The 17,861-nt window shown below is 39.9% G+C and overlaps 1 protein-coding gene and 1 long non-coding RNA gene across 2 annotated transcripts; both read left to right on the forward strand.

Annotated features, from left to right (window-relative positions):
• Positions 1 to 7,613: 7,613 nt before the first annotated feature.
• On the forward strand, positions 7,614 to 8,589 carry LOC136179046 (uncharacterized). Its single transcript, XR_010666321.1, has 3 exons — positions 7,614 to 7,720; positions 7,810 to 8,316; positions 8,439 to 8,589. It is a non-coding gene; the product is annotated as an uncharacterized lncRNA (long non-coding RNA).
• Positions 8,590 to 8,722: 133 nt separating this feature from the next.
• Positions 8,723 to 17,624, forward strand: LOC109997392 (uncharacterized). Its single transcript, XM_065953783.1, has 16 exons — positions 8,723 to 8,928; positions 9,020 to 9,320; positions 9,556 to 10,073; positions 10,195 to 10,418; positions 10,566 to 10,685; positions 10,781 to 10,863; positions 11,004 to 11,145; positions 11,477 to 11,608; positions 11,718 to 11,888; positions 11,993 to 12,170; positions 13,067 to 13,695; positions 13,792 to 13,918; positions 14,879 to 15,023; positions 15,347 to 15,560; positions 15,742 to 15,976; positions 16,328 to 17,624. Exons 4-10 carry the CDS (start codon positions 10,374 to 10,376, stop codon positions 12,047 to 12,049), a joined length of 750 nt encoding a protein of 249 aa, XP_065809855.1. The 5' UTR covers positions 8,723 to 8,928; positions 9,020 to 9,320; positions 9,556 to 10,073; positions 10,195 to 10,373; the 3' UTR covers positions 12,050 to 12,170; positions 13,067 to 13,695; positions 13,792 to 13,918; positions 14,879 to 15,023; positions 15,347 to 15,560; positions 15,742 to 15,976; positions 16,328 to 17,624.
• Positions 17,625 to 17,861: the final 237 nt, after the last annotated feature.

A 17,861-nucleotide genomic window follows, 5' to 3' on the forward strand; every position in this document is an offset into this window, starting at 1 on the left:
GTAACCTAACCCCCTTTGGACACTATGCTCTCCCATATTTACTAATTTTGGGTCATAATATGTACACTTATAGTCACCTTGATCTTCAATCTGAGATCTACGTAAATAAAGACTACAGTCTCCCTTAATCTTTGACCTTCTTCGGGTTGGCCTTGGACTCCTTGGTCCAACTGGGTCTGTGAATTTTCCTGTAGAGGCATCACAGCCCTCTGGAGTCTTTGACTCATGCTCCTGAAAAATAGACTCTGTTGTTTCTGGGACATGTTGTAAATCAATGTCACCAAATCGTCTTTCTTGCTCATGGACTGACAAGTCATCCCTGACATCATCAAAAGTGTAATCAAAATCATCATGCATAGCCCCAACATGGTCAATCCCTTCTTCCGGATCTTGACCTTGGGGGTCTGCATGAACCTCTGCTGCTTCTGCAGCTTCTGTTGGCTCTCTTTCGCTTTCAACATCTCGGTTCTGTAATCGTGGAACCTCTTCTGTTGGCGCTTTAACACAATGTGATAAATGATACCAGGTAGGAGACCCTTTAACCTGGACCGCAGTTCCCGTACTGCAGACTACTTCAAATGGTCCTTCGCAGCGTTCATTAAACCACTTCCTCCTAAACACCTTCACGAATACCTTGTCTCCAGGTTACACTGCATTCGTCTTTTGCTCATCGAGTCTCTCTTGCACCTCCTCTCGTTTTTGTCTATCAGAGACATATGTGTATATTCTCTTATGTAAAGCAGCCATGTAATTAACATACACTTGCATTTCATCTTCTAAAAGGGCTAAACTTGGACCCTTGCCACTTGTACGCAAACAAGGTGTCGGCATCCGTCTGCCCATTGCCAACTCATGGGGTGTCATGCGCAAATCACGGAGCCCACTTGAACGACACACCATTAACGCCAGTGGAAGCGCTTCCACCCAATTCAAACCTGTGTGTTGGCAGATTTTAACAATGCGGTTTTTTAACACACCATTCATTTTTTCACAAGCACCTTGGCTTTGCGGATGATAAACAGCTCCTAGACGTTGTTTAATTCCCAATTTTTGCAGAATTAGTCTTACTGTTTTATTCACAAACTCTTTCCCATTATCTGAGGATATGCAGTCTGGGAGTCCCCACCTGCTTATAACCTCACAACACAAAAACTTGAAAACTTGGCAGCAGACTGAGCATCTTTCCGCTTGGTTGGACAGACTTCAGCCCATCTTGAAAATCTATCCACAACAACTAACATATAGGACTTATTGGCGTCCTAACATTGTTTTTTTAGACAAATAGTACACCTGCTTATGACATAATCAATCTGCTCATGCAAATACAGTACCCAAAAACCATACTTTCTCTTAATCTTTCTCCTAACTCCCCCCTTGCACCATGGGCTAACCCATGTGCTTTCTAAATCATCAGACCTAGCAGGTCTAACAATTTCCTTCACTGAGCATTCACTTATCTCTCTACTTCCTGAACCTTCACTATTCTACCTTACAATTCCTTCAACATAAATCTAACTCCTTGACCTTTCCTGTAAACAACAGAAAAGTCCTCTCCAACCTCAACATCCATCTATACTCCTCTGAAATCTCCTCTGTTCTGTAACATCCACAAGCAAAGTGGCTTAGCTGTCCACAATTATGACACACTCCTGAAGACTGTTGGAAATTTCCTCCTCTGCCTCTTTCTAAACTTCCTATCTGTGGTTGGTCAAAAACTGACTGTGGAAAAGGTGCATTGGGGATCATGGATAACAGCTGAGATAGCTGAAACTGGATCTGGTCATGCTGCGGCTGTGGTGGTAATTGATTTGGTTGATGCTGACTTTGCATAACCACAGCTTGTTTCATCTCCTTCTTATTATCAACCAGCTGTAGTTGGTTAAGTTTTCTAAGAGTCTCCTGGTCCTGTTTCTTCTGGACTGGTAGATTCACTTATGTTCACAAGGCATCTATTTATAGACCTCTCAATCTCTCTTAAAATCCTGCATCCATCATCTTCCACCCCTGCATCGGCTGCTAGCTGGTGAAGATATGTAGGACCTTCTCTCTCTGAGTCTCCATCACTATCACTCTCATCTGTGACGTGATAGTTGCCCTCCTGTCTAATCACTGGGAGCTGAGGATAAACATCAGTAAACTTCACTTCCTTCTCATAAGGCGGGGGCTTCTTTACTAAGGCAGTATGTGAGAAGGGTGTGTTAACCTTCTCCATTAACTTTCCTGCTTCCTTATCATTTTTCTTTATTGCTTGCATACTTCTGTTCCTTTTTTCTCTTGCAGCTTCTAACAATTTCTGTCCCTCATTTTCAAACAACTGCAGAATGCCAAGTTCAGTTTGTCTTTTCTCCATACGTCTATTTCCCCTTTTTGCCTTTCATCTGATTTACCTTATATGTAGACACAAGCACCTGTATTGTTTTAATCACATCCGGGTTCAAAGTCCCCTCTACTGGCCAAGGCTGGTCAATGTCAGGCCAACGCTTACTCCATTTTTCTTAATATTTTTGGAATATCTTTAACAAGAGGATTAGTCTTCTGTACTACATCAACAGAAGTGATTGATTTTGTAATTTTGGTGTCCATCTTTGACATTACAATGACCCTCTTAGTTCCTCGTATTGTAAGTCAAACTATTTAGTCAAACTATTTAGAAAGTACTGTTACCACACTTGAAAGTGAATGAATTTGCCAACCCCAAAGGAGACCAAAGCCTTCTTACTATAAAAGCAAAAGCACTTGTTTATCACCTAGTGCATCTAATCACACTTATTTATCTTAAAATTATGGAAATAATGTCAATGTTCCATCTCAAAATAGCCCAGGTCAAGCTAGACCATACTCAGATAATGAAACCAGCATTCACAGCACTCAACCGTATTTGAATCAAATCAACTTTTCCATAAATGATCAATCAAATCAAAAATACTCCATTATTGACCAAATGCTTCAATTAGTCAGTCTGTTGCCAAGACTTCCTCCTATATAATTGTAATGTGATACATAGAAGAAACAATGTAAGCCTCTATGCGAAAACAGACTAAGCATATATCAAAGATGTTGACTATAAAAAATGTGTACACACAGATAGAAAAGTTCAGGTGTTTGTTGAAAGAGTTTGTGGATAAAACCGCACTGGCCTTGATCAAGCTGGATTCAGGATCCCTACATGCTGTCATCCGCAAGCTTCCAGTGTTTGTGAAGTACTGCCAGATCTCTCCTCATCTGCCTTTTTTTTTTTTGACTGATCCAGTTCAGACACAATCCATCTCCTCCAGTTCTCACACAACATAGTAAAAACAGAGAAGACAAAAAAGAAACAAAACAAAAGTTGAGTGTCTAAGGGTCACTCTGAATTCATATACACAATGCAATAACAAATCAGTGAAATATGCACACATTATCTCTCATCTCTATCTATTTTTTTTTTAATCTATTGCAAAGGCTGTCTCCCTACTGGGGGTGTGTTTTCCTTCCCTCTGTGTCCCACAGAGAGAAGAGAGAGGAGGAAGGGCTCTCTCTCCACTCCTCTTCAAAAGGAGTAATCTAATTGGCTTTCTATGTGAGGCAACGCCTCTTGGACCCACCTCCTAATTTCTCAAGAGCTTCCAGTCTAGCCTGGCTGTCAAAGGGTTAACATCGTCTCCAAACCCCATGGTCCAAACCTAGTGCATTTAATGCACAGACAAGCGCATCTCACCCGTGGGTGCTGTGACACCCCTACTTTCACTGAAATGTACACTTTTTACTAGTGGAGTCATTAAAAGACTTTTTGGTCAAGTAAGATTTATTAAGTGACAACTAAGCCAATCATAGCTATTTGATTACAGTTGAAGCACAGTAAGGTTACATTTGCATTTAATCCTCCTGTCACTCATCACTGAGTCAGAGCTCAGAGCTCACACATGGAAACATGCTGCATGTAGCATCCTTCTGAAAGAGAGTAAGTCACCCAAACAGAGGTTTTTAAGATAAATCCACCTCACAAAACAGCATAAGTGTAACATTTTCTCCTCTTGGTTGTTATTTTAGCTGTATGTATTTACTCCCATAACTTTACAATGTAGCAGAAGTCCCCTTTGCAGTTTTTCAATATAACGGCATCACAAAGAACCGTTTTGAATCTGGTTTCTAGACATCTTCACCTATTTTAAACCAAACTATATGTTCTTTTGAACAGACAAAATTCGCAGCATAATGTGGTCACACACATACGCTCCAACAGACAGAAAGAGAAGTTCACACTCCAATCAGCCGGCAGTTCTAAACTTTATCAGGAATTTTTCTGTTCTTTTCTCAAATCTTGCTATCTGAATGGGTACAGACTATCCTCGCTGGTCTCTCCACTTCTGTTAAAAACAGATACTATATACACTTATGCTATGTATAAACGTCCTTTATTAGGCTCATGTGTATTTATCAGATTAAACAAACATCCTCTGAGGGGCTCATAGATTTTTATCACTGATGAAGATCAGATAAGTAAAAGTCCTCTGAAACAAAGGCTCATATTTTTTATCACTGATGAAGCAAAAATGTCCCCTCTTATAAGTTACTAAATCGCCTTTTAACCAATCACCTGCTATATACGCCTATTTAATAATACATCTATTCTATTTATCAATCACACATATACAAGAACATTTCCGGATCAAATACACATCTTCACACCACACAGACCTCTCAAAACCATCCAAATCACAACACAAGAGACAAGACACAGACAGAGACAGAGCCCTTCAACAGCCACACACACTTCAGTTCAGATTTTGAAGTCGACTCATTTATAATTTTCCTCTATCAAATTTTTACTTTGGCCAAACTTTTAACAAATTGTCTTTTAACAAATTACTTCACACTGCATGCTTCAATGCACACTTTTTCCTTTACTTAGCGCTTTTTTCCCACTTTTCTCAAAACTCTTATCTTTATTCCTTATCTTCACTTTTCATCTTTTTACTTCTCATCTTTACACTTCTCATCTTTATACTTCTCATCTTTATTTCTTCTCTTTTATTTCTTCTCTTTTATTTCCCTACATTATACGTTTATCATCTATTCAAATACCCTGGCCAGGGATCCCCTTTGTTTTATTTTTACTCAAATTTGACTACTTCTTAAAGCCAACTTTCACTTCAGTGTCTAATTTACACATGACTTACTGTTAAGAGGATACGGGCCCTGTCCTTGTTAAACTTGCATAGTTTTTTAGCTAACTGGTCTCGTTACTAGTTGCGCTTATGCTATCATTACCTTTCAACTTTTTATCTCTTCTTCTCTTATTTATCTCTTCTTTATTTTATTCCCCTTTAATTACATACTTTTTAACTCAATAAACCCCAATTTAGACAGAGAATTACTCCAACATCAACACATCATTGCACTTCAGTTCTTTGACAGTGCGGCCAAAATTGCCGATAGACGACAGAAACAGCTCCGCAATATGTGCAGAAAAAAAAGAAAGAAACACTTACGAAGTGATGGAAATAATAAACAAGCTGTGGTCCCCTGCAGAAGGCCCCAACTGATCCTGTTCGTGACGCCAAAATTGATGTGGATTTCCTTGTTGTTGACATGTTTGATGATGAAGAAATTCTCCGTTGACACTGACTTGCTTACATAATGATCATTTTATTGACAAACAAGTTACAGCATCGCCAGGCTCGCCATGGTTCGACCTGGGAGAGACACAGCCAAAAGTGATCTCTCCCCTTACACACAGAAACTCTGGTATTTATGGACACACCTCACAGGAGAACAACATAGGGACATCTGTTTGTTTTCAGGACACCCCTCTTCATACAACTGCAGGGGTTTCTGTCTTAGTCATATGTATGTCATATGTATGTCATAAACTCAAAGGACAACACAGGTCACAGATACAATCTCTTGTCCAGAAGTCCCTGGGCAACTCTCTGGATACAGGGGCCCCATTGTATACATTCCACTGAGAGGGCTCCTAAATCCCCTTCAGATACTCCTCCTGATGCGCCCATTGTAAACTTATATTACCTCTGTCCTGATTACATCAGACACTTCAGTATTTTACCTGCTTTTTGTAACATAACAATAAGTAAGGTCTTTTACCTGCTTTTTGTAACATAGCAATGAGTAAGGTCTTTTACCTGCTTTTCGTAACATAACAATGAGTAAGGTCTTTTACCTGCTTTTTGTAACATAACAATAAGTAAGGTCTTTTACCTGCTTTTTGTAACATAGCAATGAGTAAGGTCTTTTACCTGCTTTTTGTAACATAACAATGACTAAGGTATTTTACCTGCTTTTTGTAACATAACAATAAGTAAGGTCTTTTACCTGCTTTTTGTAACATAGCAATAAGTAAGGTCTTTTACCTGCTTTTTGTAACATAGCAATGAGTAAGGTCTTTTACCTGCTTTTTGTAACATAGCAATGAGTAAGGTCTTTTACCTGCTTTTTGTAACATAGCAATGAGTAAGGTCTTTTACCTGCTTTTTGTAACATAGCAATGAGTAAGGTCTTTTTACCTGCTCTTTTGTAATGTTAACAGACAAAGAGTAAGGTATTTTACCTGCTTTTTGTAAAGTGTCTTGAGATAACACTTGTTATGAGTTGACGCTATACAAAATAAATTGAATTGAATTGAAATACTGTCAGTCACAAGCTCTCAATCCAACAGAGCACTCATAGTCTCATAGCACTGATAGTCACTCATCGTCTGGGGTACAATCATCTAGGTCACACAGACAGACACAACATTTCTTCAAGGAGTGTGTGTCAACAGGGAACCAGTACACATTCATTGAATATTAATTTTCCATTCCAACCTTGAAAATTGCACATTTAAAGCGACAGGCCCTTGATAATGGTATTAAGGCATTTTTTAATGGCCTGCTTCACAAACTATGAGCTGTGAAAGTTGTGAGAGGATGTTTGGGACACATGAGAGGTGATTTGATGTCAATAAAATCAAAAATGAGAAATCTATTGAGATTATAACCTTGAAATGTGCTTATTTAAGGCAATATGTCATTGATAATGATGATTTGCAGCCCCACTACCAGCTCAGGAGCGCCCGCTGTGGGCAGCTCCGTCACTCTGACATCTCTCCATTAGTGCATGTCCATAAGATCCTGTTTGTGCATGTGTGTATATTTCAGCCTATGTTGCATGGTTAACAGAGATAGAGAGTTAAAGATAGAGAGGTATGTACTGTTTGTGTGGAGCTTTCCATTTTAAACATGTGATGTGGTGTACATACAGGGCAGATTAAGTGGTGTAATGTTAATGTTACTGTGAGACTCTATCATACATTAACTTAACCTACTTACTTAGTATGGTTAGCTGACAAAGTGTTGTCTGTGAATTTGTTTATTTGTGAATGTTTAACTAAGATTTCTTTTTATTGTTTGCATAGATGCCGAAGGGAGTACTTGAAGTTGGACTTGGAACAGCTTCCGGAAGAAAAAGGCATATGTTCCAGTCACCTCATGATCAGCGATGAGCCTGTGACTACACCAGACAATTCTATGACACCTTACCTCCCCCTAGAGGTCAGTCTGTAACTGCTGCAACCGGTCTGAGCCATTACATTCTGGTGCACATCTCTCATCTTTCCTACATCCTTCACTTAGATTTGAAGAGTATGACTGCCGGACTCCAGAAGACTGGCTGGCCTGCAATGCTGATGGAAAAACTGTTCATGGAAAAGCCCTGCTGCCTACAGAGAACAACATTCCTTCTGGTAAGATTTCCTCAGATGTAAATCTTTTTTTTCAACACTGATGATCAGAATTCTGTTCTCTGAGTTTTACTTTCATATCTCTCATTAAGATGATCCTGAAAGCTCCCTGCTGGAGTACAGCTGGCATTTAGTTGCAGTTCTTGAATTCAGTAAGGAGAAATGCTAGTATCTTGTACAGAAGGTTCACCAAAACACTAAGCCGACAGGTAAAAAAAAAACGTTTTTGTCTTTAAACACAGACAGAATTATTACAATATTTCTTTTATTTTTTTGTCTTCTAAATACTGTGATTATTTTTTTTACCATGTATTCATGCTTTCAATCTCACTCAGTTGCTTAGAGGTAAATACTCTGCAAACAGACACTGGGCACTGGGTACCCAGGATTAGATTGTTATTCATTGCTGAGGACCCACGTGTATTTGTCGAACGGATCCAGTTTGCCCTGTGTTTGAGAGATAAAGTAGAGGCTCTGATTTTCTATCACTTGACTGTGGACTGCATGCCCATTTGGAGTGAAACACCATCTCTTGATACTGACAGTCTACAGCGTATCAAAACGCATACCCTTTCAACTCCTGGGCTCAGGCAAGAAATGTGAGTATAAGTGTTTAAGTGCTTCTGCTGTCATTCACTCCTTATTCAGTTTAATATCAGTCCATCTGAGTTGAAATGTAAACCAACTACTTGGTTGAATAATTGAGATATCATGTGTGCAGTGTGGAAAAGTGTTTAGGGGACCTGGAGATGGAGGTCAAGCTAGATTATGAGCGAACAATGAATCGCATGATCTTTGACAAAGTTGTTCAGAGCCAATCAGAGGATTTTTCACACATCAACTTGCCAGAGACGGAGTCTGTACCCGAGTCTGTACCCGAGTCTGTACCCCAAAGTGGTAAGGCTGTTAGTCTTGAATCCATTACTTTGAGTTAATATCAAACAAATTAATTACCACCAAATACAATTGTTAACATTGTTTTGTATTTTTCATTGCACAGGTTGCGTTCCAGTACCTTACTTTGACAATAAGAGAAAATTCTTTTTTTTGTCTTCCATCCCCTGCTAACAAAGCCCGAGGTGATCTGTGTGTTATCTATAATATGGCTGGAGTGCCACAAAGTAGCAACCATGAAACTGTTCAATGTCACTTCAGTCAAACCTCTGCAACTCGACGAGTTTGAGGTCATGCAGTTTCAAGTACACACTCAGGTATTTTGGTAAAGGGAATCTTTTATATATATCATACTGGGAGAAATACAACTGATCTTTAGAAGCAGTGGATCTATTTCTCCCTCTGCAGATAAACTTGTTTCTAAGAGAAAAGTGGATAACCACGCTGAGCAACAGCATCCTCTCCAAGCTTAGGGGTCTGGGCAGGGGCTCTTATAAAATCAATGAGTCCTGCTGGGACATGTACAAGTTTTCCAAGATGCCCAGACTGATGGCTGTGGTGCGCTTCAGAATGCAGGACTCCCTGCGCTTCCTTGTGCAGGATTCAATGGCCACCCTGACTCAGCTGCTTTTAGATGCCTGCCAAGATGTGCTGACATCACATCTCAGGAACTGGTCTGGGGAAACAACCTTATCACAAGCCCCTATAGGTAAGATAGTATGCACATCAATGAATAAAATGACAGCACATTTGCAATCAAATAGACAGCTAAGCACACCTTTGCACTCCTCTTCCATTGTATTTCATGAGTATACCTTTGAGCCTGTTTTATATTTTGTATGCTGTGCAATTGTAATAAGTGTTTGATGTGAGTAAGACATAACAAGTTACTTTCGGAATACTCAGTTTTGTGTTGGTAATTATAAATCATTCCCAAAAACAAGGCCAAAGAAGAACCCTCTGTTCCTGGTGGACTTGGTACTGGATCAGACTGGGGTCCATTACAGCCCTCCTCTGGAAGATTTTGAGCCATCCATCATTAACCTTTTTGACAAGGGTATTTTGGTCACAAAAAAAAAGGTACCATAGCTTGAAAAGGTAAACTAAAATCTGCAATCACACGAGATACAGATAGTTGAATTAAAGATGTGAATATGAGGATGTGAAACTTGTTAACTGGGAGCTCCTTATCGATTGATGATAACAATCACATACAGAATATGCTCAAAGTGGCGATGATGTTGAGGATTAATTTGACCTCTCTTGTCCATGACAGTTTGTGATGAAAAATGTGTTATTCGGCGATGATCCGTTGCGTGACTCAGTGAGTTTGCAGGAATCAGAAGTATAGAGAGAAGGTCCGCAGTGCCGTGAAACAAGCAGCCATTCCGCTCAGGGCTTACGCTGCTGAATATGAGAAACACTTGGAGCGACACAACCTGGACATAGAAACTCATCTCAAGTAAGTCTGTCTATATTACTTTGGTCATTTCTCCTACAAGTGCATAGAGGTAGTAATTCTGGTTTATGTTCTACTCTGCTAGTTTTCCTCTATTAGTAGAACATTTCGTCTTCTCTTCCAGATTGAATACAAATGCAGAAATGACATCAAATAGTGAAGAGAGAGGTGGAACAGCATCTAAAAGACCAGGAATTAATCGAATACACCCCGCCAGCCTCGATTGTCATTGGCCCATTTGTAGTCCATGTCGAAGCTGTGCGTCAGGCTCTCGCAAACAAAAAAAAGTCTTTGGCCAACGCTATGTTGGAACAGCTTGCTCAAAAGTTACGCAAGCAGGTTGATGATGTAAGTTATTTATTTAAAAAAGTTTATAATGTAGGGGATTTATGTTCAGTAAATGTAAACAAAACACATCAATTAACTTAACTTGAAAGTGACCCTCACCTGCTTATTAGCTTGCATGAAGTTTGTATCTTGTCTGTGTGTGTACAGGCGTGTGAAGAGTATAATGTAATTAGTAGAAAGTTGCGTGAGAATCCCAACAGCATTGAGGAACTGACTGAAAAGAGGGACTGGATGAAGCAAATCCCTGAACAGCTCAAGATTTACAAGGTTCAAAGACAGAAACTGTCTATTCCAGTTCTGTTAAATCTGAATAATACATTTTCGAACAAATCTGCTTAATTTTTAATTAAAATGTTCAACAGGAACTCATTGACAAGACCCTGACAGATTATGATCTACTTGAAGAATTTGTCTATAGTCTTTCAAACAACGATTTTAACAGAAAGTAAGTGTTACTTCTTCAGGATAATTTAAAAACAAATCTGGTTAGTGTCATTTGGGATTAAGAGCGATTTGTTTGGTTGATAGTGAGTAGAGGGACGTGGAGAGTTATCAGTGTGATGCTTAAGTAATTTATCTGTGCAGATGCTCAGCTATTGGATGGCCACAAAGGATTATCAGCCAGATGGAAGTAGCAGGGATTCAAAATGTGGAGGATGAGGAGCGCTTCCGTAATATCCAGCTGGTTGACCAGAACAACTTTGAGGAGCATCTGGATTCTCTACAGGTGAGCTGTAATATCTACCCTCGTGTCAATAATTTAAAAATTCACATGCTCAGACCTTGGTTTAATTTGTATTGAAATTTGAAATTATTTCTAATTCCTCTATGTGAGTGGAGGCATGTATGAATCTGTCCAGATGTATGTCCTCAATCCCAAGTCTATCACAATGGGACAGCTCTATGGATAGTATGACTTGCTCAAATAGAACTACAAATAGCAAACTACAGTACAAAGACAAAAACTCTGAGATTGACTTAACACTCACTTTGCTTTTTTGTCCATCCCTATAGGACCGATGGTATCCTCTCATCTCTCCACCTTCTTTCTGACTTAGGGCCCCTGGGTTGAGAACATAATGCACGCTGCAATGAAACAAGGTCATTGGGTCTTCTTCCAGAACTGTCACCTGGCTCCCAGCTGGATGCCCTCCCTGGAGAGACTCATTGAGAACATCGACCCAACAAAGGTCAGAACATCTGCATATGTATAATGCACCCCCAGGTAATACTGTATGTTAGACAAACCTTTACTGACTTTACTGATGGGCACCACATTTATCTTAAACTATAAAACAGGTGCACAAGGACTTCCATCTGTGGCTCACAAGTCTCCCCAGCAACAAGTTCCCCGTCTCCATTCTCCAAAATGGATCCAAGATGACCATCGAGCCTCCAAGGGGAATCAAGGCCAATCTGCAGAAAACCTACCTGAGACTCACCATTGACTTTATCACCTCTTCAACCAAAGTCCTCACTCACAGTCCTACTTTTTAAATTGACTTTTTATTACACGCCCTGCTATGAAAACGATGTCCAATTATGTCTTCTGTATTCCTCTCTGTTCTTCTCAGGTGACACACACAGTCTTTGCTCCTTTCTCTGTGTCTCTTCCATGGAATTTCTCTTGAGAGATGGAAGTTTGGTCCATTCGGCTTTAACTTTCCCTACGAGTTCACAGACGGAGACCTGAATATCTGCATCAGCCAACTCAAAATGTTCCTGGACGAGTACCAGGACACCCCATTCAAGGTGGGGGAGAGTTTATATTTCATTACAACCAATCAATAACAAATCTAAAGCCGCACGATTTAAACAGTGTTTTAAATCATTGTTCTTTGTCTTTTTTTTTGTTGTCCCTCTTTCTGTTTTATCGTCATCACTTTAATCCTGTCCCAGTAATTCTTCATTTTCACTACATATCCATTGCTGTTCTGGCAGTAGGCATCATGAACATTCCAATGAAAATAACCTTTTGGCTCACCCTCTGCTACTTCATATTAACTGGTTAAGCAACTCCCACCAAATGTAGAACCTAAATTGCACTCCAGCCACTGTCACAACAAAACTGTCTTATCCACTCTGCTAGTTATGTCACACTTAGAGGACAGAAACACTGACATCTGATCAATACACACGTGGAAAAAAAGTGGAAAAAAGTAGCAACTGGTGTGCTCTGTACACCATTTGTGCTCTCAGCCCCATGTGGCGAGGAGAGTGAGTGAGAGAAAGAGAGAGAGAGAGAGAGCGAGCTGCCACTAACAGACACATGGAAGCTTGATGATGCAGTTTTTGCTCGGGGGCTGTGATTGGCTAGTGTTGTGCAAGCTAACCCTGAGCGTTTTCTGTTGTTCCGATCAGTTTATTTAAAAAGCAATAATACAAAGGTTGCAGGAGCTCACAGACTCAGATCAGCATTTATTTAAAGGAAACTTTTAATTGAATATTGTTAATAATGTGCAAAGATCAAAAATTGTTATTGGAACAATGTTTCCCGCTGTAGCTTTAATTGCTAATGTGCTTTTTTTCGTCTGATCACTGTAGAGAACTGATGTGTGAGCCTACAGAAACATAGTCCTTTGTAAGTTTCAGAAGTTTTTGTTTTAACCAGAGAATGTGTGTTAATGCTTGTTTATATGCCTGTCCAGGTACTAAGATACACTGCTGGAGAGATCAACTATGGCGGCCGTGTGACAGATGACTGGGACAGACGATGTTTGCTCAGTGTGTTGGAGGATTTCTACTCTCCCAATGTGCTTGTTGATGAACACAACTACTCTTCATCTGGAGTCTACAGGCAGATTGACACAAATCTGGATATCAAGATCAGATAAAGGCCTAAGACCTCGAAAGATTGTAATAGAAGACATGCATTTGTCTTCACCTTTGTCTAGCATCAGTTTGTTGCACCCCTTACTGAACCCCAGATTGGCTCACTGGTCAGGATAGATCACTTTGGCTGAAAATCACATGCTGTAGTATGTGAAGTATCTCAGTTAAATCCAAGCACAAAACGTCTGTACTGCTGAACCTCAAACTAATTGATGACAATTACTATCAGCAGTTACTATCAGTATGTGACCTCACATGGTAAATCTTACCCTAGGGTTACTTGTCATACATCCGTGGTTTGCCCATCAACGATACACCGGAGATCTTTGGTCTCTATGACAACGCTAACATCAGTTTTGCCCAGAATGAGACTTTTGCCCTGCTGGGAACCGTGGTTCATCTCCAGCCTCGAACTGCCTCTGCTGTGGGAAAAACTCATGAGGAGGTACAAAAATACATTGATGAAGGAGTTTTAGTACAACTTGCATAATTAAAATGTCATGTTGTGCTTCATGGATGATTGTCCTCTTTTGTTCTCTAGATAGTGGAGGAGATAGTGGCAGGCATCGTTGTAAAGATCCCCAAGCCTTTCAGTGTTCAGGAGGTGATGAAGAAGTACCCGGTCCTCTATGAAGAGTGAACACAGTGCTCATGCAGGAGGTCATCAGGTAACACAACAGGCTGTACTATTAGATAACAACATAAAACACACATTGATGCTCTGCACCCACTTAAGACCAAGCTTTTATAACTTGCTTTTAACACTGTTCAACACATTTTTAATGATTTAAAATAGTATGATCGTTTTAGATGCAGACAAAACCAAAGTCATGACGTTTTCTAAAAAATCTAAACCATCTAACCTCCCTTCGATCTCCACCTCTCATGGTGCACAAATTGAGTCTGTATGGAGCAACAGATATCTTGGTATTTTAATTAATGAGTTTCTTTCTTTTACTCCTCACATTCAGCAGCTGGTAAACAGGTTAAAGCTGAAACCGGGATTCTACTTGAAATTTGCCCCTCTTTTCAATCTAAGAAGAGGTTGTTTGCTGCACTGTCTATTGCTTCAAGTCCCGTGGGTTAACTCTGAACTTGGAAAATCTGCTTTTAGCTATTTTGCTCCAAAAATGTGGAATAATTTGCATCCCACTCTTGTTTCTCTTGGACAAATTAAGACAATTATGTCAATCCACTTTACCACAGTGTGTGATTGTTTCTTTCTATCTCGACATCATTGCAAATGAGGGAACACCTTAATCATTTTCGAGGCTTCAATCAAGGTTTGAAATGAAATGTCTGTGCTGGACTACACTGATGTATTATACATGTACGCCTCCTCACAAAGCTAGCATACTAATTGATACTGTGTAATATGGAGCTCTGAGGTTCATCACTCATTTTAAATCCCTCTCTCATCACTGTTTATTGTACGCACATGTTGGATGGACTTCACTTGGACAACAGGCTGTAAAATATGCACAACTTGATCAAACTAATAAACCAAAGTGACGCCCATGTCCAGTTATCTGGATGAAAACTAGACAAACATCAAATGAAAACATGAATAACATAAATCATGAAAACGTCAGTACTAAAGTGGCGCTTGTATCTTTTTTTTCTTTCAGATATAACAAGTTGCTGGAGGTCATCTCGCAGAGTCTGGGTGATATTGTGAAGGCTCTGAATGGTTTAGTGGTGATGTCATCAGAACTGGAGCTTATGGCCAACAGTCTGTTTAACAACCTGGTGCCTGATATGTGGAAAGCTAAGGCAAGACGCACACCACTTTTACGATGCTCTTGGTGATACCAGTGGGCTTATAATCACTGTTTAACAAACACACTTCAGAATTTGAAATCTTACAACTTGACACAAAATGTCAAAGTACAGACAGCTGCTGCTTGTCTGGAACTGAACCTTAAATATGATCTCCATCTTTGTTTGTTTGCATCATGTTGGAGACATTACTCAGATATTCTACCTTAAGAAGCTTTATAATAAACATTTTGATAAAAGTTCTTTAATTCTGTTACCAATGCAGGATCTTCTTTCTAACAATAAATACCTCTGGTGGTGTGTCTCTCTCACCCCAGGCCTACCCGTCTCTGAAGCCTCTGGCCTCCTGGGTGTCAGATCTGCTCCAGAAGATCAATTTCCTGCACAGATGGATCTATAATGGCATGCCACCTGTCTTCTGGATAAGTGGCTTCTTTTTCCCCCTGGCTTTTCTCACCGGAACCCTCCAGAATTATGCCCGTCGCTCGGGCTTCTCCATCGACACTATTGGATTTGACTTTGAGGGGAGACGTAAGCTGTTTATCAGAAAGTCTGTCATCTGTCATTTCTACTGTTTCTGTCTCACTGACAAAAAAACTGCTCTGCTCTGCTACTGTATCCTACTGCCAGGTTTTGTGGATTTAAAAATGTATTTTCTTTTACGCTGACTTTTCTTGTTTTCCCTTTTCTTTTTGTTTCTTTTCTACCTCAGGTTGTAGTGAAGCCAGTGTCAGAGATAACAGAGAAACCAAGCACAGGCTGCTATATCCACGGTCTATTCCTGGAGGGTACTCGCTGGGATAAGCAGGAATGTCAACTCACGGATTCCAGGCCCAAGGAGCTCTACACAGAAATGTCGGTCACCCGGCTCATCCCGGAACCTAACCGTAAACCTCCACCCACTGGGGTCTACGTGTGCCCCATCTATAAGACCCTCACACGTGCTGGTTAGTCTGCGCAATGTCAGATTTAAAAATGTATTAAATATATTTTCCTTTTGGTAGGGAAATAGGCAACTAAAACCTTTGCTGCATCATTAACACTTTCTTTAGCATGACTAAAGCTCTTGTGTTTGTGTGTACCTCCTCTTGGTGGTTTTATTACTCTATTTAAAAATAGACTCCAGTTAGTGTCCTGTTTCATGAAGCGTCTAAATGTGCAGCTCTGTTTTTTCCATCCACAGCATGAAGCTGACACCTTCATGTTGGCACATTGGACCGGCAGAGAACTCAGTGTAGTAATGGAAAAATAACTTACTATCTGAATTTTCTCACTAAATGGCTTTGTTTGCTTTGTAGGGACTCTGTCTACAACCGGTCATTCAACCAACTATGTGATTGCAGTGGAGCTGCCTACAGATCAGAGTCAATCAGAGTGCATCAAACGGGGAGTGGCCCTCATCTGTGCATTGGACTACTAAACACAAATACACACATTTTTCCTTAAACAAGAAAAAACACCTGTGGTGACTGTGTCTTTATTTTAAAGCCCACATGGTAAAAATGGGAAATGGGCTTGAGTTGTATAGCTCTTTTCTAGTATTCTGACTACTCCAAGTGCTTTTACACTGCATGTCACACCTACCCATACACACACTGATGGCAGAGGTTGCTATGTAGCGAGATCATCAGAAGTAACTAATCCCATTCATACACATTCATACACATTCATACGCCGCAGGAAAGTGTCTTGCCTAAGGACACATTGGACATGTTGCTGCAGGAGCTGGGGATCAACCCTCAATCGTTCCACTTGAGAGACTATGACCTGTGCTTTAAAAGACTAGAAAAGCACAATACAAGCTCAAGTCCATTTACCATTTCCTTCTCTGTGACTTTATACATCCACATAGCCTACATCTCCTCCTTTAACGACCAGTTGTAGCTGTTATCAGATGTTGAGAAAAGATTCAGAACCTTTACAGAAATTAAGGATGGTGAAGAAAAACTTATCATAAGAGCAACATCTTCAAGTTACTCTAAAATACATAAGAAAAGTAAAAGAAACACATATTGAGCAAATAAGTCTGGGAAAACATAATCTTACAGCGTATTATTTGTGTAAAAACATTGTATTCTGAAACACGGGGTTACTGTATCCTACTTTATTTAAATATTCTGTGTTATTGATATTCTGTCTTGAAGATGTTTTGAGAAGTCAAAACTGCTATTTCTCATTAAGAATGGTGGTAAAATAAAGTACAAAATGACAGCCAAAGAAAATGGTCAAGTATTAGACAACACATCTTAACTGATCTCTCACACACCTGCTTCAGTAATAATTATGGCAACAGAATGAGAGCCTCAGGCCTTTCCAAATTTCCCATTTGCTCTCGAACTTGACCCAAGTTTTAAGATTGCAAAGAAACTGGAAATCCTTATCTAGAACTTTGTCTGCAAGACAAAATCTCGAACCCCTGAAGAGAAGACCACCTGACTGAAAAGCTAGGTCTACAAAGCTAAACTCACCGGCTGGACCCCCTGTGGAGGAGACCCTGCAGACCAAAGTCAGAGCTGCTGATTGTCACTCACTGTGGTTGAAAAAAGATGAGTATGAGTTTCTGACTGAAATAAAAAATGAAGTACTCCAAATGCTGATCGTGTTTGAGTGGATTTCATCACTAGTGAAATACTTCTTTTCAACTTCCACCCTAAAATATTATTGTATTTTAATCTGGTGCTTGTTCATCATTCTAACATAGTTTTCTTACTCCACCACCATGCTGCTGCCATTCACTGTGTAAGTGATACATACATACACAATGAGATACTACTTTGTGAAGAAAAAAGTAACGCAGAATACTTTAAATCAGCATAGCCTGGTTATTTATGT

Source organism: Labrus bergylta, chromosome 4 (genome assembly GCF_963930695.1).
Source record: "Labrus bergylta chromosome 4, fLabBer1.1, whole genome shotgun sequence".
Classification (NCBI taxonomy): Eukaryota; Metazoa; Chordata; class Actinopteri; order Labriformes; family Labridae; genus Labrus; species Labrus bergylta.